The sequence below is a fragment of the Typopeltis vanoorti genome, chromosome 16 (assembly GCF_054136105.1).
Source record: "Typopeltis vanoorti isolate ZY-2024b chromosome 16, IOZ_Tvanoo_1.0, whole genome shotgun sequence".
Taxonomy (NCBI): domain Eukaryota; kingdom Metazoa; phylum Arthropoda; class Arachnida; order Uropygi; family Thelyphonidae; genus Typopeltis; species Typopeltis vanoorti.
In genome coordinates this window covers 74,903,611-74,928,486 of record NC_143564.1, presented here as the reverse complement: position 1 = coordinate 74,928,486, position 24,876 = coordinate 74,903,611, and the positions used below count along the sequence as shown (strand labels likewise).

General features: G+C 35.2%; 1 protein-coding gene across 1 annotated transcript in view; it reads right to left on the bottom strand.

The window, feature by feature from the left end:
* Positions 1–24,876, bottom strand: part of LOC150098133 (NBAS subunit of NRZ tethering complex-like) — a 1,063,858-nt gene that overhangs the window by 100,200 nt on the left and 938,782 nt on the right. The window contains exon 53 of the mRNA XM_090406267.1: positions 18,989–19,097. Within this exon, the coding sequence (XP_090262393.1) occupies positions 18,989–19,097 (109 nt within the window). The remainder of the gene's footprint in view (positions 1–18,988; positions 19,098–24,876) is intronic.

Here is a 24,876-nt window from a genome sequence, read left to right as displayed (position 1 = left end):
GAATGGACTTAATGCTGACCCTTGATGCAAGCCAACTATCACCAGAAAACTTTCTGTCTCTCCCAGGCAGGTCCAAACTCTTGTCTTCACATTTCTGTACATCTCTCGCACCAGCCTGATATATTTCTATATGTACCTTCTTCTCCCTCAGACACCTCCAGACTTCTTGCCTTGGCACTCTATCATATGCTTTCTCCAGATCAATAAATACCAGATGTAGCTCCCATTGCTTCTCTTGAAACTTTTCCGCCATCTGCCATAACCCAAAGATAGCATCTGTCATCGACTGACCAGGTATGAAGCGAAATTGCTCCTTTGCAATCTCCACCTCCTTCCTCAGTCTTCCATCAAGAACCCTCTCTGGGATTTTCATTGTGTGGGACATCAACTTTATTCCTCTGTAATTCTTAGTCTTGTGCATTCCCTTTACCCTTATAGATGGGGACAAGAGTACTTTCCCTCCATTCCTCAGGTATATTTTCCTGTTGACAAACTATTATTAACAGGTCCCACAGCAGGTCAATTCCCTCTTCCCCCAGTGCCTTCCATGACTCCACTGGGATCCTGTCAGGGCCCACCGATTTTCCATTCTTCATCCTCTTTATGGCCTCCTTCACTTCCACTTACTAATGTTCTACACCATCCCCTCATAAGGCTCCCCATCTTTTCTGTGAGTCCTTGCATTTTCTTCATTCAAAAGCCCTTCAAAGTATATTCTCCATCTGTTTCTTATATCCACATCCCTCCTTAATACCCTTCCTCGAGAGTCTTTGATCTGCCTGACATGTACAATGTCCTTTGATGTCTTATTTCTACATTTTGCCAATCAATATATCTTTCTCTGTCCTTTGTTTCTAATTGATCATAAAGGTCTTGTAATGCCATGGCCTTCGCCTGTGCAACAACTCTCTTGGCCTCTCACTTTTTCTCTCTGTCCTCTTCCACTCTTGACTTGTCCCGCTTCTGCTTTGCCTTCCCCTTAGCCGTCACTGCTTCTTGTACATTATTATTCCACCACCAACCCACCTTCTGCGCTCTAATTTTTCCAGATGTTTCACCAAGCACTTCAATTGCACAGCTTAGAATTGCTTTTGAATTATGTCTCCACCAATCTTGTACACTTTCTAGTCCATCCGAAATCCTTCCTAACACCTTCTCCCTAAAACGGATCCTCACACTCTCTTCTTTTAAGCGAAACTATTTAATTGTCCTTCTCCCATGGCTTCCAAAGGTTCTTATCTTTGACCTTATTTTAAGGTCTGCACACAGCAACTGGTGTTGCTGTGCCACTTGATCTGTTGGGATTGCCTTACAATTTGTTACTGCCTTAAGATGTTTTCTTCTAGTCAAAATGTAGTCAATCTGTGAACTGTTGTTGCCACTTCTAAATATTATCAAATGCTCTTCCCATGGTTGCATGGCAGCCATGCAACCTTTCACAGTCCCTATTCTGTCTCCCTATGTGTCTGTTCAAGTCTCCTCCGACAATCACAGTCTCGTTTTCTTCCAGTTCCCTCATTTCTTCAAAAATCGATAATCATTCACTGAAAACTTACGAAAACACAAAACAATAAACAACAACTCAGACAACGTTTGATTTCAATAACCAAAGAAAAACTGAGCATTATATACAACTAAGCTTTAGGCTAAGTCGTCGCAGTTGTTGAAGGAATGTAAAGATACAGAAACGTTGTGCAATAGTGGTGACTAGTCGGTTCATTAATGACAGCGGTGATTCATGCCGACAATACAGTACAATACAGTACGTAGTATAAAAAAGCAAACGTGAACACACAATAAATCAAAATAGGCCTACAGTATAACTGCATAATCAACAGTAGAAAAAAATATTGTACTGTAATAATAATAAAATAAATAATAATAGTTAAAACAATAAATACTAAATAAAAATAATAGTAGACAAAATAATAATATGTAATAAATAAAACTTTTTTTCTTTCAAACCACAGTTCGGATTACTGGAGGGTTCAGACTAAAGAGGTTCGGATTAGTGAGATACCACTGTATTTCAAATAAAGAAAAATTTAATTTTGCATCATTTTAGTTATTTTATTTTTGTTGATATGAAAGATCAACAGAGACTTAGAACGATTAAGCAATCTAATGGTGGTCTACAAAGAGATGCAAAATCAGAGGGCATAGCAGAAGATGCCTAAGAATCCTGTTACTATCAGCTAAAAACAAGCAAATATGAACAGATCTGGCACAGAAACAATAGAATGGAAAAATGCCACTTCAAGTGCTAGCTACAGTTGTTCTAGGTAGACAGGTCCTAGTGTCAGTTTGAAACAATTAGATACAATGGACTCAATAAATTCCACTATGCTAGGTGACAACATTTGTTGTTGTTTTGTTCCATCAAGTCATTTTCGACTCCTGGTGATTCCATGAACATACACCCTCCATTCAGATCTGGTCATATCTTTCAGAATTTCCAAGTGCATTTCAGTTGCTTCTTTAACTCTATCCACCCATCTAATTCTTGGTCTTCCTCTTCTCCTGCTTCCATCAACTTTAGCAAGCATCATCATCTTCTCCAGACTGTCATTTGCTCGCATAATATGTCCGAAGTATGACAATTTTTGCTCGATGATCATAGCTTCAAGGGAGCAATCTGGCTTTATTCTGTCTATCACTGATTTATTGGTTTACTTTGCAGTTCATGGTATTCTTAGTAAGCGTCTCCAAACCCATAATTCAAATGCATCTATCTTCCTTCTTTCACTCTTTCTCAGGGTTCAACTTTCACATCCATACAGCACCACAGGGAATACCATTGCTTTCACGATTCTGACTTTTGTTGTGAGGCTAATATCTTTAAAGATCTTGCTTAAATTTGTCATTGCTTTTTTTCTGAGTAATAATCTTCTTCTAACTTCTTCGGTATAATAACCATCTTTATCAATTCTGGAACCTAGGAACACAAAATTGTTAACTGCTTCTATTTTCTCCCCATCTACTTCAAAATCATTACGTTCACATGTTGCCATAACTTTTGTCTTTTTGAGGTTAAGTTTAAGACCACAGTTAGCACTTTCTTCTTTAACTTTCATAATAAGTTCCTTCAAATCTTCTTTGCATTCTGCTAGCAAGGTGGTATCTGCATACCTCAAATTATTAATATTTTTTTTCCACCAATTTTAATTCCAACTGAAGTCTCCTCCAGCCCTGCCATTCTTAAAATGTATTTCGCTGTACAAGTTAAACAGGTACGGAGATAAAATACATCGTTGTCACACCCCTTTACCTATTGTGAAATACTCATTCTCCAAGATCTGTTCGGACAGTAGCTTCTTGTTCATAATAAAGATTCCTCAGAAGGATAATGAAATGCTCTGGGACTCCCATTGTTCTTAACACATTCCACAGGTTCGCATGATCTACAGAGTCAAAAGCTTGCTATAGTCAAGGAAACAAAGGTAAACATTCTTGTGATATTCCTGTGCTCTTTCTATTATCCATCTCACATTGGAGATTTGATCTCTTGTTCCTCTGCCTTTTCGAAATCCAGCCTGTTCATCTGGCATTTCTCTCTTCATGAATGGTTTCAGTCTTTTCTGAATGATCTTAAGTAAGACTTGACTTGCATGAGAAATCAATGCTATAGTTCTGTAATTTTTGCAGTGAAATTGCATCACCTTTCTTCAATAAAGGTATATAAACTAATTTTTTCCATTCCCTAGGCCACGTAGTTGTGATCCAAATTTGCTGACATAGAGATGTTAAAATTTTAACAGCCTCTTCTCCCAGGGCTTTGAGCAACTCAATGGATATTCCATCTCCTCCTGGTGCTTTCTTACTGGATAGCTGTTGCAGTGCCCACCTCACTTCACTCTCCAGTGGTACTGGCTCCTGTGTATAATCCTGCTCTTCAAATTTCTCAGTAATTTTGGAGTCCTTTCTGTATACACTTTCCATCTTTCCTTGATGTCTGCAGCTTCTGTAAGATATCCTTTGTGTTTACTTTTCAATATTGTCACCTTGGCTAAACTTCCCTGTTAGGTCTCTGATCTTTTTTTGAAAAGATCTCTTGTTTTTCTTTTCTTGTTTTGGTCTTCTATTTGTTGGCATGCCTGGTTAAAGTATTTTTCCTTGTCTCTTCTGGCTTGTCGTTGAAACTCTGCATTCAAATGCCGTACTTCCTGCAAATTTCCTGTAGCCTTCATTTTCCTCTATTCATGAGCAGTTTTGACATCTTCTGACAGCCATTTAAACTTCTTCTTACAAACTGTTGGAATATTCTTCTTTGCTTCTGTTTTAATTATATCTTTAATCTCTTCCCATAGTTCATCTGGTTCTCTTTCACACAAATTGAGTGTGTTGAATCTGTTCTGTATACTAATATTGTATTCAGCTGGTATGTTTCCAAGATCATATCTGATCGATACTTGTTTTCGCTAAAAACTTATGAAAACACAAAACAATCCGAAATCCTCTCTAACAACAGGTGACAACATTACAAGCTTGATATGTGATTGTATGGGAAGTGTTTTATTGGCACAGGTCTGAAAATAGTGGAGTCTTATTTGCACATTATCAACAGACAATTTCATTTCAGATGATTTCAAAAAGTGCCACATTGCCTCCATCTGGGAAAAGTGACCATGAGATCTTGACTTGTTCTACATATCCCATTCTGTCAAGAATGGGATATGTAAAATAAGTTGGATGTGAATTTCAGTGCACAGTGTGAAACCACAACCCTGCTTATTGGAGGCCTTAAGTCTTGAAATAGTTCCATGTTTTGTCTCAAGAGCAGGATTTCCATTATGTAAAAAAATTAGATATAAAGTAGAAAAAATAAAATAAAAATTAATAAAAAAAACAAACAATAAAACTGCTTAGCCCACTAGCAGTACTAACATACTATAGGTTTAACTATTCTTGAGTGGAACTTCATAAAAAGTGATTCTGACAAATTTAGGAGGAAGCTTGAAACTGTGCCATGGCATAAAACCCTGCAAGGGAAGGATGTTAGTAGTGCATGAAAGATAGTAAAGGGGCATATAGAGAAAGCAATATTAAATTGTATACCCATGGTCAGGAGGGATAATCAGGTAGGAGTTAGAGGAATGAGTAATATCATTAAGCACGAGCTGCAGCAAAATAAAATGTTGCAGAGGGAAATATACAAAGAAATGTGCAAAGAGAGTTTCAGATAAGAAGGCACAATTATAAAAGGATATTTTGTTTAGTTTGTGACCTAAAGCGCAAGTTTAAGCCTAAATTGAATGTCATAAAAAAAAAACAGATGGAAAGAGGAACTGTACAGCAGTGAGGATAAGGAAAAATCACAGGAGCGCTCACTAGGAAAATTTTGTTTTAGAACTTCCTCCTCTTAGGCATGAGGTTGAAAGAGCAGTTAAACAGCTTAACAACAATAAGCCCCAGATGTAGATGGAATCTCAGCAAAGTTAATTAAGGCCACAGAAAATGGATGCATAGGAGTGTTCCACAGATTGATTAAAGGATATGGAAGACAGAATCAAGGCCTAGAGACTGGAAGAAGTTGGTTTTCGTACCAATGCATAAGAAGGGAGATATGAAGGATTGCAAGAACTATTCGTTTTAAAAATTTTATGGAATTTACAACCGTGTTAAAAAAACTTTTTTATTATCCCGAAGTTTCGATCTTCACATCAAGATCATCATCTGGAGCGTACATAAATATACAGGACAAGTTGAGTTACATCATTAACTGTAAGCTAGAGAAACAATGATTTGATCACATGTTATTCTACTGGCATGACCTCTGGTTGAAAAAAAAATAAAAATAAAAATAAAATAAAATAAATAAAATAAAATAAAAAATAAATTTTTACATCAAGCTAAATTCTATTTTTATGACAGGAATAAACATTCTTTTAGATGGTTTTCTTTCAGAAACAATTGGTGTCTTATTTTTAGTATTACATTTCTTATTTTTGATTTACATACTGGTATTTCTACAGTCCTGTTTATAGTTGTTCTTGGTGAGGAAGGTCGAATATATACCTTCCATATGTTTGGGATTTTTAAACCATCATTGTTGTTCAGATTGGGGTGGTTGCTGATAATCTCACAGGCTTCCTTGAATTTCTGTTCATACCATGTTCTAGTGTGATGTAGACAGCTGGTGGTTTTCCAGTCAATTCTGTGTAAGGTATTCAGGGCATGATCAGAAAGGCCAGCTTCACCATAATTATTATATTTAATGTGTCGTTTATGTTCTTTTTGTCTAATAGCAATAGTGCATCCTGTTTCTCCTATATAAGGTATGTTGCAAGTACAATAAATCCAGTATACTCCAAGGTGAGCTCGTGAAGGGAGTGGGTCTTTGGATGAGTTGAGTAAGCTTTTTAATTTTGCAAGAGGTTTAAAGGTGGCTTTGAGGTTGTACTTTTGTAGTGCTCTGCTTATTTTGTCTGATATTCCTTTAATGTAGGGAATGGTTATAGTTTTACTGTACTTTGGTTTGTCTTTGTTTTTTATTGTGGTTTTGTAGAGAATTTTGTTTATAGTGTTTTGGCTGTATCCGTTTTTTGGTAAGTTATTACTGATAATTTTAAATTCGTCTTTCAGTGCCTTTGTTCACTGGAACAAAGATTTGTTCACTGGAACAAATCATCTGAGCTCTGTTTTTTAACATGTTGATGACATCTAGTTTTTGTGTTGGGTAGTGGTAGGAGTTTATGTGTATATATTGTCCCGTATGTGTCGATTTTCAATAAACAGTGAAGGAAAGATTGCCCGAGGGAAGACGTGTGACAAGTGTATCTAGAAAAAGAAGTGTGTTGTGTTTTTCAATTTCAATTGTGAACTGTATGCGTTTGTGTTGTTTGTTTAGGTGGCTAAGGAATGTGTCTAATGTCTGGCGGCCATGGGATCAGATCGTGAAAACATCGTCAATGTATCTAAGCCAGACTTTGGGTTTTAGAGGGGAGGAATCTAGGGCAAGTTGCTCAAAATGTTCCATGTAAAAGTTAGTAATAGGGGGAGATAATGGCGAGCCCGTGGCTGTGCCTTCTTTTTGTAAGTAGAAGGCGTTTTGCCATACAAAATAACCCAACCGTAATACACGCACAAAAAGCGCCGTGATATCTGGAGGGAATCTGTTCTGTAGGAGAAGGATTGTGTCATTAATTGGGACATTCGTAAAGAGGGCAGAGATGTCAAAACTGACTAATAAATAATCTTTTTCTAATGTAATGTCTTTGATGATGTTTATGAAGTGTTGTGTGTTTTTGATGGAAATGGAATGACCTACCAACTCCTAGAGTGTTGCCGCTAATTTTTTGGCTAAGTGATACGTCGGGCTATCAATTCCTTCAATGATAGGTCTTAGCGGGGTGTTTTCTTTGTAAATTTTTGGTAGCCTGTAAATTCTAGGGGAGCGCGTAATGAGTGGGAACAGTTTTTTGACTGTATCTTCGGGTCATGTAGTAATTGATTTAAGTAGTTTCTCTGTTTTGTTTTTGGTTCTGTTACTTGGGTTGTAGTTAACTAATTTGTATGTGTTGTTGTCAGAGACCAGCAGATTCATTTTTTCTATATAAGTGGTACGGTTTAAAATGACAGTGGCATTTCCTTTATCGGCTCTGGTTATTATTATGTTCAGATTTGTTTTAAGTGATTTTATTCACTGTTATCTGTTAATTCGTGTTTAGTTATGTTGCTTGTTATTGTTTTGTTATGGCTTAAAATGTTCGCAGTTTCTATATGTATTTTGTCTGCTATGTTTTATGAATCTTAGGCCTCTTTCCATATTACAAATAACTTCAAGTTTGTCTATCGTTTTCGGTGCTATAGCAAAATTTAAACCTTTGTTAAGTATAGAGATTTCGTCTTTGTTTAGAGCGTGGTTAGATAGGTTAATTATGTTATTGATACCTGTGGGTGATTGGTGGTTCCTGTTGTTTCTTGCTTCTGGTTGGTTGTTGTTCACTGTGGCAAACTTTGAATATGGCAGCTGGTTTTGTCGTTCTTTTAGTCTTTGAAATTTGGAAATTAGGTTTTCTTTCTTCGTTTGTTGGATGTGGTTTGCTGTGTTGTCCGTAATCCTTTCTAGGATTATCCAGATATCTGTGTTTAAGTAGCTAGACAGCTTTTTTCTTTTAGTAGCTGGTTTTGTGTAGCAGCTAGGTTCTTTCTAATAGCTTGGATCTGCTCTCTCAGTAGAGCTTTCTCCATGCAGTGGTATATTCTTTGTGCCTTTGTTGAAGTGAATTTTCTCTTTAGCCTGATGCAATTAGGAGTGATATCACTGTCTCTACACTGTTTTAAAAAAGCCAGTCGATTGATCAAATTTGAAATTTGGATCTTCAGCTTACCGTATTGATTACACTGCTTGTGGGTCGAATCTCCACGTATTATCGTAATCCTTTCTTTTAGGGTTACACGGTGATCAGCATTCATTTTAAAAATTTTATGGAATTTACAACCGTGTTAAAAAAACTTTTTTTATTATTCCAACGTTTCAATCTTCACATCAAGATCATCATCTGGAGCATACATAAATATACAGGACAAGCTGAGTTACATCATTAACTGTAAGCTAGAGAAACAATGATTTGATCACGTTATTCTACTGGCATGACCTCTGGTGGAAAAATAAATAAATAAAAAAAAAATACATTTTTACATCAAGCTAAATTCTATTTTTACAATGACAGGAATAAACATTCTTTTAGATGGTTTTCTATGAGATGGTCTAAAATCTGGAAGGATGGATCTATCTCTGCAGGAAGAAAGTTGAGGATTCTGGATGCAGCTGGCTTTCCAACACTGACTTACAGATGTGAGATTTGGAACTTAAAGAAGTCTGATAGGAAAAGGATAGCTGCTTTTGAAATGTAATGTTACAGAAAGCTGTTGAGGATGTCACTACTAAATGGCAGACAACTGTAAGGCTCTATGTGCTTGAGCCACTGTTCCTTAATTTGTGCATATACGATACAGGAAATAATTTATAATGGAAATATTCAATTGTTTGCTGTTAAATTCAAAAGTGGGTAGGATAACAGTTAATGAAGGCAATGGAAAGCTTGTTGAATGATTTAAATAGGAAAAAGATATGTATGGGCAAAAGATAACAAGTTTCAGTTTAATGCAGAGAAATGTAAAGTTATACATTCTGGGATAAATCGATTACAAGCTGTGTACCACACTGATGGAAGTGTACTTCACCAAAATGATGATGCTTGGGAGAGAGTGCTAGTAGATAGTGAGTTGAAGTTTAGAAGGCACATTGTAAGGTTGCTCATAAAATTACCTGGCTGTTGAAGAGCATACTAACAAGTAGAGATAAGGAAGTTATTCCTCTTTATAAGGCCTTGATATATTTGTATCTGGATTACTGTGCTCAGGAAATGAGGAAGTGGTGGAGAAGATTCAGAGGAGAGCGACCAAGATGATCATTGTTCTCTGAAGGCAGATAATATAAATTTCACTGGCCTGCTCAGTTGCCAGATATGAACCCCAATGTTTAAAACATCACTGAGATTCCCTCTCATGTATACCTTTCCATCCTATTCATATCCTCCTGAAGAACTACATCATCACAATTTCTTAACAGTCACATTCAGTTTTACATTATCTGCAAGCAATCAAACACCTTTCTGCAATTTATTCATATTATTGATATAGAGGCTAGAGAAAAGTGGTCTGAGTAAGTATTCAGAAATGCAGTACTGAGTGAGTACTGCATTTGTTACTTTATAAAATCACACTTGTTAATTTACTTTACACAACTTCGACATATACAACTCTGATTTATGTTAGCCAGCCAACTGCCAATCCAATCTTCTCACTAATTATCTAACCTATTTGTTGTAATTTATATCAATTTGTGTGGCCACCTAACCAAATCCATTGCAAAATAGAAAAATCATACAATATGCGTTCCTCAACAATTCTTCTTACTCTATTATAAAATATGATCAGATTACTAAAACAAGACCACCCTGTAACAAATCTTGTTGGTCTCTACATAGAATCCCATCCTCATGTGTCCAATTATATAAATGAGACTTCAATTTTTCAAAAAAAATTTATATACTACTAAAGAAATGCAAAATGCAAAGTTTGATGCTTCAATTTCAGCACCACCACCATTATACAACAGAACTATTTTAAAGGCTCTTGATTGCAAGGCTGTCATTAAATAACCAAGTCAACAGTACTGTTATTTTCTTAATACATTCTTTAAAAAATGTGTATCAGAGTTTCAACTGGCCCCACTGCTTTGGTTGCATCCAGAGTACTTAATATTCTGAATACATCCACAGCACACATATTTAGAATTTGTCAATCCACTGTGATAGCAAAAAATCTACCTCAATCGATTTCCCTCCCACTGATAACCACATCAGGAAAGAATCCCTGAATTTTTCTTGGCATTTAATGTGCTAATCTAATCAAGTATCCCAATTTCCCCTTCTTTCTACACTTGCCACTTGTCTATCTTGAAATTTATATATATTTTTAATACAAATGTCTTTCATCTCACTTTTTATAACTTGCCATAACCTCTTTTTAATCTGCAATTCACATTTGATTTCCCTAGTCATCCTTTTCACTTCAAACTGAATTATTCTTTTCACTCTACATATGCACTCCTTGTACTATTTCAAAATATTTCTTAATCAACTCCCATGCATTACTGAGCTCTTTTCCTTCAAGTTCTTCAATCAATGGTAAGTTCCTAATTAGAGCATAAGTGTTATCATAATTATCTGCCTTGAAATTCCAAATGCCTGCTCAACCTTCCTTATAATCCAAAACCACATGACACTCTCACTAAATGGGAACAGAGATAGCATCTTGTGATCCTCTGACAATCTAAAGCTTTTTTTATCCTTATGCTCTCTCTCCCTCTATCACATACTGCCAGAGACAACCATCCCTGAAGAATCCCAGAAATCTAATTTTATTATTAATTATCAGCAAGTAGAATCACAATAGATGCTGATCCTGCTTGCTATGTTATTATACTTAAAATCTTCAATAATGATTACTTGCTTTAAACTATCTCAACTAATTTTCCTAAAGGTCTCATGCCCATTACTCTCTATACACCTCGGATACAAGCAACACATTCTATTAAATAATGTGTACTGTATAGCAATACTATACTATACTCTCTGATATGAGAATAGAAGTAGATGAAGCAGAGAGTGTTTATGATCATAAGAAATCTCAGTGTGAACTACACCATGGAAATGGATGGGATACTGACCTGTGTTATAAAAAAGTGCATAAAAATGGAAGCTCTTCTAAGACTGTTTAATTTTACGTCCCAACACTGTCAGAATGCCATTAAATACAGGACAAGACAGTTCCGTTACATAAAGGAAGCTTCAAAAGATTACAAATTACTCACAAACTAGTATTTCAAAATTGATTATGGTACTGAAAAGCTGATTAAAGGTAGAATCCAGGAATGGCTGGAGAGGAATATGATATAGTTGACCCTTGAACAATGAGGATCAGGGGCACCGACCCTCATGTTGTTCGAAAATCCATATATAACTTTTGACTCCTCAAAAACTTAACTACTAATAGCCTTACTGATAACATAAACAGTCGATTAACACTAATTACAATAAAGTAAGCTAGAGAAAAGAAAGTGCTATTAAAGAAAATCATAAGGAAGTGAAAATACATTTACAGTACGGTACTGTATTTATTGATATCATAAGTTTACATTGTCTGTTTACAAGATGAATCATGTCTGGCAGCACCTACATCAATATTGTCTTAATAGATACAAAACACTGTGGATGTTATGCGTATTACTAATACTAGACATGAAACATGAAAAAGATAATGTGAAAAAGAAATTTATATTTATTTACAGGTATAATGATTCATACGTTGATAATGAAGAAGCGGCAATATGAGTGCTTTATGGTAGCCTAGCGTAATCGATACAATTGCTAGGCCTATGTACTAATGAATGAATTGTTATAAAATTTTTACTTTATGTTAATTAATTTAACTAATTAACTAATTAGTAACAGTTAATTTTATGCAGTTATGATTTAATACTGCATCTTTACATTTGTTTGAATCATATTTCTCTCGACTGCAAATGGCCATGTACGGTCTGTAAGCGTTTGTGTGCATATTTTTTTTTTTTTAATTTTAACTTTTTATAATAGATTTGTGTATACTTTATGGTAATAAATGATAAAAAGACTAGTCTCCAAATATATTTTATGCTTTTTCTTAATTTTTTCAATATTTCTAAGGTATGCAGTTGACATGCGAGTTTTTTTAAATTGTCGCAAATCTCTAAAAATTTTTCCAATATATTTATTAAAAATAAACGAGTATAAGTAGAACCGTGCAATTCAAACCCATGTTCTTCAAGAGTCAACTGTACTCTATGGGACACATGGCTTTTTAAAAGGGAGGTCTTGCTTAGTAATCCACTTGCTTTTTTATAATCAAGTAAGTTCGATTCTGGATAAGAGAAATGGCTGCACCAAGATTTACTGCTAGATTTGCAAGGGCATCTGAAGAGATACCACATGGAACCTTATTAGATAAGTTGGAGTAAACTTGCCTTCTCTTTCATTCATCTACACCCTATGCCATCTAAAGGTGGCATAGGGTGTAGATGAATGAAAGAGAAGGCAAGTGCCCAGTGATGTGCAAGAGGGTCTTGTAGTTGAGCTGCTGATATTTAATTTCTGCATTACTGGGAATGATGAGAGGGAGGGGGATATAAAGTTGTTTGCTGATAATGCTAAATAAGATGTGTAATAATTTGCAATTTGTAATTGGACAAAGGATAATGCTTGCTAGTTCAATTTGAAAAAGTGTAAGGAAGAATAAAATGATCTGGTTCCATCCATGTGTATTATATATATATGGAACTAGACTGAAATAAATCAATAATGCTAAAGATCTATGGATAATGGTAGAGAGAGAGAGAGAAACTTCCTCTGAAGTAGTGTGCAAAATAGCTCAAAGGAATGCTTGGATATTAAGAAACACATTGGCAAGGAGGTATAAGGTTACCATTCCTCTTTTAAGATTTTTGATATGACCATAATATGGTCATATCAAAAATCTTAAAATATCAAGAATATGGATTTCATGGAGATGAAGTGGTGGAGAGAATCCAAAGGTGAGGGACCAAAATACTGATGTTTGTGGAGTGCTCCATATTAGGACACCATGGTTTGTGGGTTACAAAGTTTTGTTAATAATCAAACAAGAAGGTAGGGGGAAAAAAAGTGAGCTACTAAAGGAGTTTTATAGAATGAATGCATATACAATTTTACATCTGTGCAAATAATGGAAACTTTATTTGCTCCTGAATCTTCAGGAGATGCCTGAGTAGTAATAATTATAACCAGCACTCTTCCCAGCTACTTTTATTTCCTGTCCACCTGAAATATGTTGTATCTTTCAGTCTTCATTCTAGTCAAGAAAACTTCCATAATTTTTGGGCAAACTAAATTTATCAAGGCACCAACCTTATCTTCCATATCTTTAATAACCTTAACATTTATACAGCTACAGATATACAGTCTAATGTGCAGCCTTCCTATCTGCTCTTTATATATTACTGTTCTCAAGGCTCCAGAAATCTGCTCGACACAGGTGAGTAATTAGAGACAAGTGGTGAGTGAATTTTCAGCCTAGTTCTAAATGCATTCAAAATATATTATTTTCTTTGCATAATTTGCACTTTTCTTTTCTTTTTTTATTTTAAACATCAGCTCATTCACTGTCAAGTTATTTGATCAAGACAGTTGCCAATGATTTCATTAAAGTTTTATTTTCAACCAGGAGATAATTCCTTCATAATATGATGCTAACTTATTAAATTAATTTAGCCCATGACAAAATGACATCAGTTATGGCTGATGTTTCTAAAGTATTAGTTAAGGAAATTGAAGTCTCTGGTAGAGTTAGGCTTCTTCTAGATGCTTCTACAGACATTTAAAATGAGGATAAGCATGTACATTATACAAAATAATACATTAACATTAGAAACTGATGTTATCTGTTCAATTTCCAGAGAGAGAGAATTAAAATCTGTTTTTATCTGACTGATGCATTTTAGAGAAATTACTTAAAAATTTCTTACTTAAAAAGGGTGCTTAAGGGTCAAAGCTGTATAACTGAGAGGAGACCTCCACATAGCCTTTAAAGGAATGCGGAGAACCGACCAGGGCTTCTGACCTAATGTCCAATCCTCACCTTCTCGTGGTGCACCCTGTTGGGTATCTACTTGGATACTGAACGAACGAGGATGGGCTGGCAATTTGGGATTTAGCCGACCAAATTGTATTCTTATTGGTTAAACCAAAATAAAAAATGATGGTACAACATGACACAATTTCATGACGGCTGGAGCGTTGCCCGGTTAAACAAGGCCCCCCCGTTGTTTTCGCCAGGGAACCAGGGCGAACAGCGAGAAGTCAGCTACTGGAACAAATCTGAAAACAAACCCCAACTCAACATCACCAGAGTTAAAGATCGGTACTATCAACGTAAGAAGCCTGAATGGCAAAGAAATGGAGCTAGCTGAGGAAATAGATAAGTACCTGATCGACATAATAGGGGTGACTGAAACAAAAAAGACCAAAACTGGCAAGATCTTTCTGAGCAATAAATACAAAATGTTATATTCAGGCAATGACAATCAAGCAAAAGAAGGAGTAGCCATAGTATTCAACACAAAATACGAGGCTAATCTTCTTGAATGGCAGTCAGTCTCAAGTAGAGTAATGTGGGCAAATATGAGAATGGGGAACTGGACAATGAGATTTATTTGTGCCTATGGTCCCACAGAAGGTTCTACTAAGGTAGAATTGGAGGAGTTTTTTGAGGCTTTAGAAAAAGCAATTGACACAATGAAAAATGAAAAGTTGGTCCTTGTTGGGGATCTAAATAGCAGAGTAGGAAATGATTGTGAGACATACAAAAATATTTTGGGAAAATTTGGAGAAAAGAGCAAAGCTAATAGTAATGGCAAATATCTGTTGGATTTCTGCTCAGGACATGGACTGGTTATTACTAACACCATGTTCCAACATAAAAATGTGCACAAATTCACATGGAGAGAAGAGGCTAGGAATAAGAAAAGTCTAATTGACTATGTTATTGTTGATAGTGATGTTTTCTCCCTGGTGCAGGACACCAGAGTGTACAGAGGATTTGAAATTGGAAGTGATCACTATTTAGTCTTGAGCAGGATAAAATTGAATTTAATATTGAAAAGAAGAACATGTAAGAAAGTTTTAAAGCGAATAAAAGTTGAGCAGCTCTCAGATGTGAACTGTAGACTAAAATACACAAAGATTATTGAAGAAAAAATGAAAGAGTTTGAGAACTGGAATCAAACCTTGGAGATTCAGTGGCAAACTCTGAAGAAAACATTGATTGATTCTGCCAGAGAGGCATGTGGTGAGGTTGTGTGCAAGGATAAAAAAATCAGAACTCCCTGGTGGACACAGGAAGTTAAAGAGGCAGTGAAGGAAAAGAAGAAAGCATACCAAAAGTTCCTGTCAAATAAGTCAGCTTGTGCTCTTAGAGAATATAGAAACAAATGCAAGAATGCTAAGCACTGTGTAAAACTAGCTAAACAAAAGTCATGGGAAGACTTTGGCAAGAACATAGAAAATAAATATCAAGAAGGTGGCAAAATATTCTGGAGGTTGTTGAAGAAGCTTAGAAATGGAGGAAAGAGTGCTGTAAAAGGAATTAGAGATGATAAAGGTGACATGAAAACTGGAGAAAAAGATATCCTTGAAGTATGGAGTAATTACTTTGAAAAACTGCTAAATGAAACAAGCAGTGATGACAGCACAGTGGTAAAAAACACTGACCAGGCATGCAGTCAGGAATACATATCCATACTTGAAGTAGAAAAAGCCATCAAAGGCTTGAAATGTGGAAAGGCAGCAGGAGTAGATGATATTCGACCAGAAATGCTGAAGTATGGTGGTATAAGAGTCTTACAGTGGCTGCACTGCATAGCTCAGAAAGACTGGACAGAGGGACGAATTCCCGATGATTGGAGTAGAGCTCTCATAGTACCCATATATAAAAAGGGAAATAAAACTGCATGTGAGAATTACAGAGGTATTTCCCTACTGAGTGTTCCTGACAAGATCTATGCAAGTATACTTGAGAAACGGTTGAGAAGAATGGTTGAAGAAAAGCTTGGTGAAGAACAAGCTGGATTCAGGCCAAATAGAGGCTGTCAGGATCAGATCTTCACTTTACGACAAATGGTTGAGAAAGCATGGGAATATAACAAAGATCTGTATTTAAGTTTTGTCGATTTGGAAAAGGCATATGACAAGGTACCAAGAGAGAAGCTATTCAATACGCTGCAGTTATATGGTGTCAATGGACCATTATATCAAGCAATACTTAGTCTTTATTTGAGTTGTAAGTCAGCAGTTAGAATTGAAGGAAGTACAGGAAGATGGTTTAATGTTAAATCTGGTGTGAGACAAGGATGTACATTATCCCCTCTGTTATTCATTATCTATATGGATCACATTATGAAGGAAAGTGGTATTAAACATGATATCAAAATTGGAGATGTTAATGTCAGCTCTTTGCTTTATGCAGACGATGTTATACTTCTAAATAAATCTGCTACAAGTCTGCAAGATTCTCTGACTAAATTGAATAGCTGTTGTAATAGATATGGTATGAAGGTCAGCAATAAAAAGACAAAGACAAAGACAATGAAAATAGGCAGAATCATTGAAAATGTCAACTGTGTTGTGAATGGAGAACCTGTGGAACAAGTAAAACATTTCAGCTATTTAGGCACGATTTTTACTGAAGATGGTAAATTAAATATAGAAATAGACAACAGAATCAGCAAAGCTGGTATGGTGGGAAGTCAATTGAATAAATTCATATGGGATAAGAGAGAAATTAGTCGGAACACTAAATTAGCTGTATACAAGACAGTGTTCAAACCGGTTTGAACTTATGGATCTGAGGAGCTGGGTCAGAAGTAAAACACTTGGCCAAAGACTAGAGACCACAGATATGAGAGTGCTGAGAAAGATTATCGGCGTGAACAGATGGCATCAATGGCAATATCATATTAAAAACGAGGATATTAGGAAAGAACTTGACATTGTCAGCATCCAGGAATGTGTTAGCAGAGCTAATCTCAGGTGGTATGGTCACTTAAACAGAATGGGCAAGGAAAGATTAGCAACACAAGTGTTCTCTGCCAGGTTGGCAGCAAAACGACCCAGAGGAAGACCAAGATATAGGTGGATTGATACGGTACAAAGTGCTTTAGACGATAGAAATATAAGATCTGATAATGTTGGAGTCTTGACAAGTAACAGACTGATTTGGAGGAAAATTGTAGATAGGAAATTAATAATGATGTAATTTTTTTCATGTAGTACTATCATATCCTGTACACTCCTTGAGGGTACATGGCAGGAATTTGGTGATGATGATGACTTAAAAATTTCATAGAATATTGTTCTGTTTGTACCATGTGACTTCCTGGTTATTAAACATGTAGCAAGTAAGGCACATCAGTGGATATGTTTAAATTGTAGGAAATAGGAAGCACTGAGATAACATGTGTCATTATTTCAGGTAGAGTGAAAGCATAGAAAATGTGTCCAATTTGATTGCTTTGATAAAGGTGATATGATGCTTTGAATAAAGATGCAACTGGTTGCTGGCTGAAAGAACTGGGTTATGTAATTAAGGGTTGAGGAAAATATGATATATTTGAAATGGATATGCATAGAAAGGCTTAAGTGTTGTTGATGATTCATAACATTTTGTTGTATAAACACCAAGAAAGGAAAAAATATATTTATTAAACTCACTAATATTTTGCTTGTTTTCTAACCAGCATCAGAGCACAACACCACTAAACTACCAAACTGAGGAACAATTTAAATTCTAACTGAAAACAGAACTAATGTCCTTACATGGGGCTCTATATTGGGGTGGATAACCACAAAGTTAATTTAGAGGAGTCAGACTATCAAATCTTAAAATGGAATGATCTTTGGTAATTAATGAAACCATACTTTTTTTTGAGGGTAGGAGAGTACTTCATACTTATGCTGATTCTAAAACTATTTGCTCAGACTTATAATGATGTCTATGAAATGATGATGTTTTTCTCCATCTGATCTTATGTGAAGGAATATCCAAAATATGGTCTACCAATTGCAATTTGCCATACAGATAATGCCGGATGTAATTTTTGTATTCTTCAAAGTGGATGTTAACTGATTACCAGTCTGCTGAAAGTATGCCAAACTGCAGGCACAAGGAACTTTATATACTGTGGGATACTCAAGAGGAAGCATTTGATTTTTAGGTGTGTTATCATAGTTATAACTGTGCTCTGACGATGCTGGTTAGAAAATCAGCAAAATATTAGTGAGTTTTATAAATATATTTTTCCTTTCTTGGTGTTGTTTATACCATAAAACATTATTATGAATCATCAATGACACACTTAAGCCTTTCTATTCATATCCATTTGAAAATATACTACATTTTCCTCACACTTAATTACATAAACCAATTCTCTCACTGGCAACCAGTTGCAACTTTACTCTCAATCAAAGCAATCGAATCGGACATATATTTTATGCTTTCACTCTACCTGGAACGGATGACACATATCATCCCAGTGCTTCTTATTTCCTACAATTCAGACAAATATATCGACTGATGTGCCTTACTTGCTGCATGTCAGATAAAAACAGATTTTAATTCTCACTCTCTCTGGAAACTGAAAGATAACATACAGTACTAAAACATGAAACCAAAGTAAGGATAACAATCCAATTACATTTTAATTTCTATTTAAAAAATTTTAAATTATTAAAGTTTTTTAAACAGAAATAACCTATTAACAAGTAGACAGTAATTCAAGTTAACAAACAAATGCCTACAAAAGTATTAAAAAAAAGGGAAGTAAACTTGATTATAATTAGAAACTGATACTCACCTTTTCAAGAAGCTGCAATACCTGCAACCTTGTTTTTACAGATACTGAATTATCACAGCAAAAACATCGTATTAGATCAACTGCCATGTCTTCAGCCATTAATTCTTCACTGAAACAAAGACCATACATTAAATTATAAAAATAATATAATTTCAAATGCATAACTGAAATGGCATGATTTTTTAGAAGAAAAAAAAATTAAATACTTTAAGTTAACAGAAATCAGTTTTCGAAAATAGTTAACTACTTTTAGAAATCTGGACCTAATCACCAATAGTATCTGTAAGTGGTTAAGCCCACATATATCCAAAAGGAATACCTCTGGATATATATATGGCAGAATACCATATATGTATGTATGTATGTATATTTTTTTTTATTTTTTATTTTTATTCAACTTGTTGAAATATACATTAGACAATAGGTAACAAGGACTATTTACATATTATAAGTATATAAGTATATATATCACGGAGAAAGAAACATTTTCCTTTTGGGTATACACTGACAATATATATATATATATATATATAGATAGATAGATAGATACAGATGTGTGTGTGTGTAAAGTTTTCAATGAATACAAATGCTTCTACTACAATACCATCATTAAATTCCAATAAAATTTAACTGATGTTACTGCAAGTGTTTTGACTTTAATTGTCTGTGATAAGAATACACTTTTTCAAGTTACAACTATTTTTATTATTATTATTATTATTATCATCATCATCATCATCATCATTATTATTATGACCTAAGATCTCCAGGGCGTCACACTCGTTGAGGGGAGGCTATACATCACCCAAACCGGCTGTTATATCTTCCCTTAAATTCCTTCACACAAGATGCACTCATTAATCCTTAAAGGAAAACTATTTCACTTACTCATTGCTTTGTGATAAAAAAAAACCTAGCTCTTACTCCAATCTTGACAACTTCTATGGATACGCTCCCATGCTCTCTCTCCCCACTTGGTGATGCAAACATTTCATTACACAATATCCTATAATACCCAGTCAGAAGTTTATAGACCTCTATGATATCACCCTTCTTTCTCCTGTTAACCACAGTCTGTAATCCACATACTCTTGCAATCTGTCCTCATAATCTAAATCCCATAATCCAGATATAGTCTTGGCAACTCTTCTTTGAATCCCTTCCACAGCTTCTCTTATCCCCTTGGAACCTGGGAGAGCAAATCTGCACACAATAATCCAGGTGCATTCTTATCAAGGACTTATAAAGAGGCAAAATGACTCTTTATAAGTCCTTGATAAGAATGCACCTGGATTATTGTGTGCAGATTTGCTCTCCCAGGTTCCAAGGGGATAGAGAAGCTGTGGAAGGGATGCAAAGAAGAGTTGCCAAGATAGAGTTCGCTTCAACATTGCAATTATCCTCTGAGTTGTATTTGAAACTTTTGCTATGTAACCTTTGAACTTCAAATTCCTATCCGCCATTACACCAAGATCCCTAGCCTCATCAGTTTCTTGTAGCATAACCTGTGAATATAATATGCTACTGGAAATTTCATCACATCAAAGTGCACAAATTAACACTTACTAACATTACACTGACAAGCACTTTCGTTTGCCCAAATTTTCAGCCTATTCCATTCATTCTGTAAGTGCTGGATAACAGCAGCATCCCTGATTGCCCTGCCTGTCTTTGCATCATTGGCAAACAATTGCACATCTAATGTCAAACATAAAGTTCTTAATGTCATTAATGTATAGATTGAACAACAATGGTCCAAGGACTGAATCCTGTACACAACTAGTCACCTTAAATCTAGCAGATTCACACCCACCATATACCACTTTTTGATATGTCTGTCAGCCATCCACATCCAGGTCAAGAGTTTATATTCCAATCCCATATCCTCAGCTTAGATAACAGCCATTTGTGTAGTATCCTATCAAATGCCTTAACAAAATCGAATATTATCAGAGTGTTCCATTCCCTTTATCCAACTTGGCCATAACATTGTTATAAATTATTAGTAAATTGTTAAAACATGACACTTTCCTTTAGTAAACCCATGCTGGGCACCCTGTGGACATTTTAGGATCTGCTGCTGATTTTTAAGAACAGCAGCAGATCCTAAAAACAGTCTTTCTCTTCTAAATTACTGCAACAAAGCATGGTAGTTTTTTTTTTCCAATTCATTCTATAAGCCATATCTAAAGCATCATCTGCAACACCTAATTGACTATAGTCATGACTGCAGAAAGGTGCCATATTGTGTGTGTGTGTGTGTGTGTGTGCTGTGCAGTTATTAGTGCTCCTGATAATATTAATAACATTGTCAACTCATTGTTGTAATTTAGGGGGGAGAGTTTCGATGGAAGGATAAAAAATGTTGGAATTAATGTCAAACGTGTGGTGATGGAAATATAGGAGAACTAAATGGACATAAATAAAGAAATACCATTCTTGAATGTTATCCTTCACAGGACAAAGTGCAAAATTGAAAAGTTGCAAAAGCAGCAAGAGATTAGCAGGGCTGAGAAGAGCAAGAAGTAGGCAGTACGAAGTAAAAATTGAGACCATGTAAACAAACGAGAATAACAAGTTAATGAGAAAGTTATGTACGAAGACTCAATGATTGGAGAAAGATTGTGGAAGAGAAACTTGCCGAAGAACAAGCTGCATTCAGGCTACATAGAGATTGTCAAGATCAGATTTTCACTTTACAACAAACAGTTGAGAACACATGGGAATAAGAAAAGGATCTGTACTGAAGTTATGTAGATCTAGAAAAGGCATACGACAAGGTTCCCAGAAAATAGGCGTTTTAAAAACACGACAATTATATGGGATAAATGGAACATTATACACAGCAATATATAGTCAATTCTATTCTTGACAGACACTTGTGACATTAAATTAAGAATTATAAACAAGTTAACACAAGAAAGAATATTTTAATGTTTGCCAAATATTTCAGTCTGAAACTAACAGACTATCCTCAGTGGCTTGAAAGGAACAGCTTTTACAAGGTGGAATACAAACAATTGATCGTTCAAAAGTAGAATGAGCTGCGTAATGTTACATTGCTAAGCATTAAAGAGAGGTAAATTTCATCAGAGTGATGAAGAAATTATAGGTATAATTCGCAATTTCATGTAACAAACTTAATTTATAAATTCAATTAAAGATAACATTAAACTAATGTAAGAATTAAAGGTCTAAATTAAAAAAAAAATAATAGTGTGTAATCCAGATTAAACATTCCCATATTTTTGGCAAGGATATACAATCATTACGATTCAAGTTAGGGCCTTGAAGTAAGACCTCAGCACTCTCTTTGAATAGGCATTTAAATTTATAGCAACATCTGTGTAGAAGGTGAGACTTGGAACAGAGAATGTTGTGGCTTGTCTCTATCCCATGCTGCACCAATCCAGACTTATCAGATTTGTTGTGAAGAATGTAAGATTGATGTTCTTGTATTCTTTTTTTTTCTGTAGAGCATCCGGTTTGTCCAAAGTACAACAGATTGCAGTTACAAGGAACTAGATATGCACCAGGACAAAATATCTATCTATTTCCCCTCTTCTAAAGATAAATGCTGAACTTTGTTTCTGCCTGGTGTATAATGGTATAGTCACTTAAGCAGAATGGGAGAAGAAAGATTAGCAAAACAAGTGTTCTCCCATTCTGTTTAAGTGACCATATCACCTGAGATTAGCTCTGCTAATGAATTCTTGGATGCTGACAATATCAAGTTCTTTCCTAATATCCTCGTTTTTAATATGATATTGCTATAGATGCCATCTGTTCATGCCCCTAATCTTTCTTAGGACTCTCATATCTGCAGTCACTAGTCTTTGGTCAAGTGTTTTACTTCTAATCCAGCTTTCAGATCCATAAGTTAAAATTGGTTTAAACACTGTCTTGTATACAGCTAATTTAGTGTTTTGGCTAATTTCTCTCTTATTCCATATAAATTGATTCAGTTGACTTCCTACCATACCAGCTTTGTTGATTCTGTTGTCTATTTACATATTTAATTTACCATCTTCACTAAAAATCATGCATAAGTAGATGAAATGTTTCACTTGTTCTATAAGTTCTCCATTCACAATGCGGTTGATATTTTCAATGTTTCTGTCTATTTTCATTGTCTTTGTCTTTTTAATGCTGACCTTCATACCATATCTATTATAGCAGTTGTTGTGATGTAAATATCAACATCACTATAAAAATATCAACAATAACACAGTTGATAGTGATATTTTCTTATTCCTTACCTCTTCTCTCCATGTGAATTTGTGCACATTTTTATGTTGGAAGAGTGTGTTAGTAATAACCAGTCTATGTCCTGAGTAGAAATCCAACAGGCATTTGCCATTATTACTAGCTTTGCTCTTTTCTCCAAATTTTCCCAAAATATTTTTGTATGTCTGACAATCATTTCCTACTCTGCTATTTAGATCCCCAACAAAGATCAACTTTTCCTTTTTCATTGTGTGAGTTGCTTTCTCTAAAGCCTCAAAAAATTCCTCCACTTCTACCTTAGTAGAACCTTCTGTGGGACCATAGGCACCAAAAAGTCCCATTGTCCAGTTCTCTATTCTCATATTTGCCCACATCACTCTACTTGAAACTACCTGCCAATCAAGAAGATTAGTCTCATTTTTAGTGTTGAATACTATGGCTACTCCTTCTTTTTCTTGATTGTCATTTCCTGAATATAACATTTTGTATTTATTGCTCAGAAAGATCTCGCCAGTTTTTGTCTTTTTTGTTTCAGTCACCCCTATTATGTTGATCTGGTACTCATCTAATTCTTCAGCTAGCTCCATTTCTTTGCCATTCAGGCTTCTTATGTTGATAGTGCCAATCTTTAACTCTGTTGAGTTGTGGTGTGTTTTCAGATTTGTTCCAGTAGCTGACTGTTCGCTGTTTGTCCTGGTTCCCTGGCAAAAACAACGGGAGCCTTGTTTAACTGGCCGATACCTCAGCCGGCATGAAATTCTGTCATGTTGTACCGTCATTTGAAATTTTGGTTTAAGCCAATAAGAATACAATTTGGTCTTCTAAATCCTAAATTGCCAGCCCATCCTCATCCATTCAGTATCCAGGTAGATGCCTAACAGGGTGTACCACAAGAAGTTGAGGTGAGAAGTCTTGGTCGGTTCTTCACATTCCTCTCAAGGCTATAATGGAGGTCTCCTCTCAGTTAAATAGATTTGACTCTTAAGCAACCAAGTACTATAGTCAAATAACAATAATAATGGATATCAATTCAGTGTTCTCAAATTAAAAGTTTTACATTCTGGATTGAAGATATTCAACATGCGAAACTACAATGAAGAGATTTTGCTCCACAAAAATTAATGAGGATCACAGAATAATGGTGAACAGAGAACTGAAATTTAATATCTACACTAAAAGTTCATAAAGTCCTGATGATGTATCTCGCTTACTATATTCATATATGGTCTCTATGGTTTCAAAGGATAAGGAAACAATGGAGAGAAATTGCAGAGGAGAATAACCAACCTTGTAATCAGGACTAAGAAATGTTGAGTATGATATCAAATTAAAGACATGCTTGCACTTAGATGCTAACCTTAGCATCTAAGTGCAAAAGTGAACAGCTAAAGTGGAGATGATGCAATAGAGATATTGAAGCTATTAAAAAGGATTTTTGTAGGATCGAGTAGGGGAAAAAAATTTCAATATATGTATATATATATATATATATATATATATGACCGAGTGAGCGGATCATTCCTGGAAGATAGGCTCGACTTTTATTCACTTTAAAACTTTCTTACATGTCATTCTTTTCAATATGAAATTCAATTTTATCCTGCTCAAGACTAAATAGTGATCACGTCTTCAAATCCTCTGTACACTCTGGTGTCCTGCAC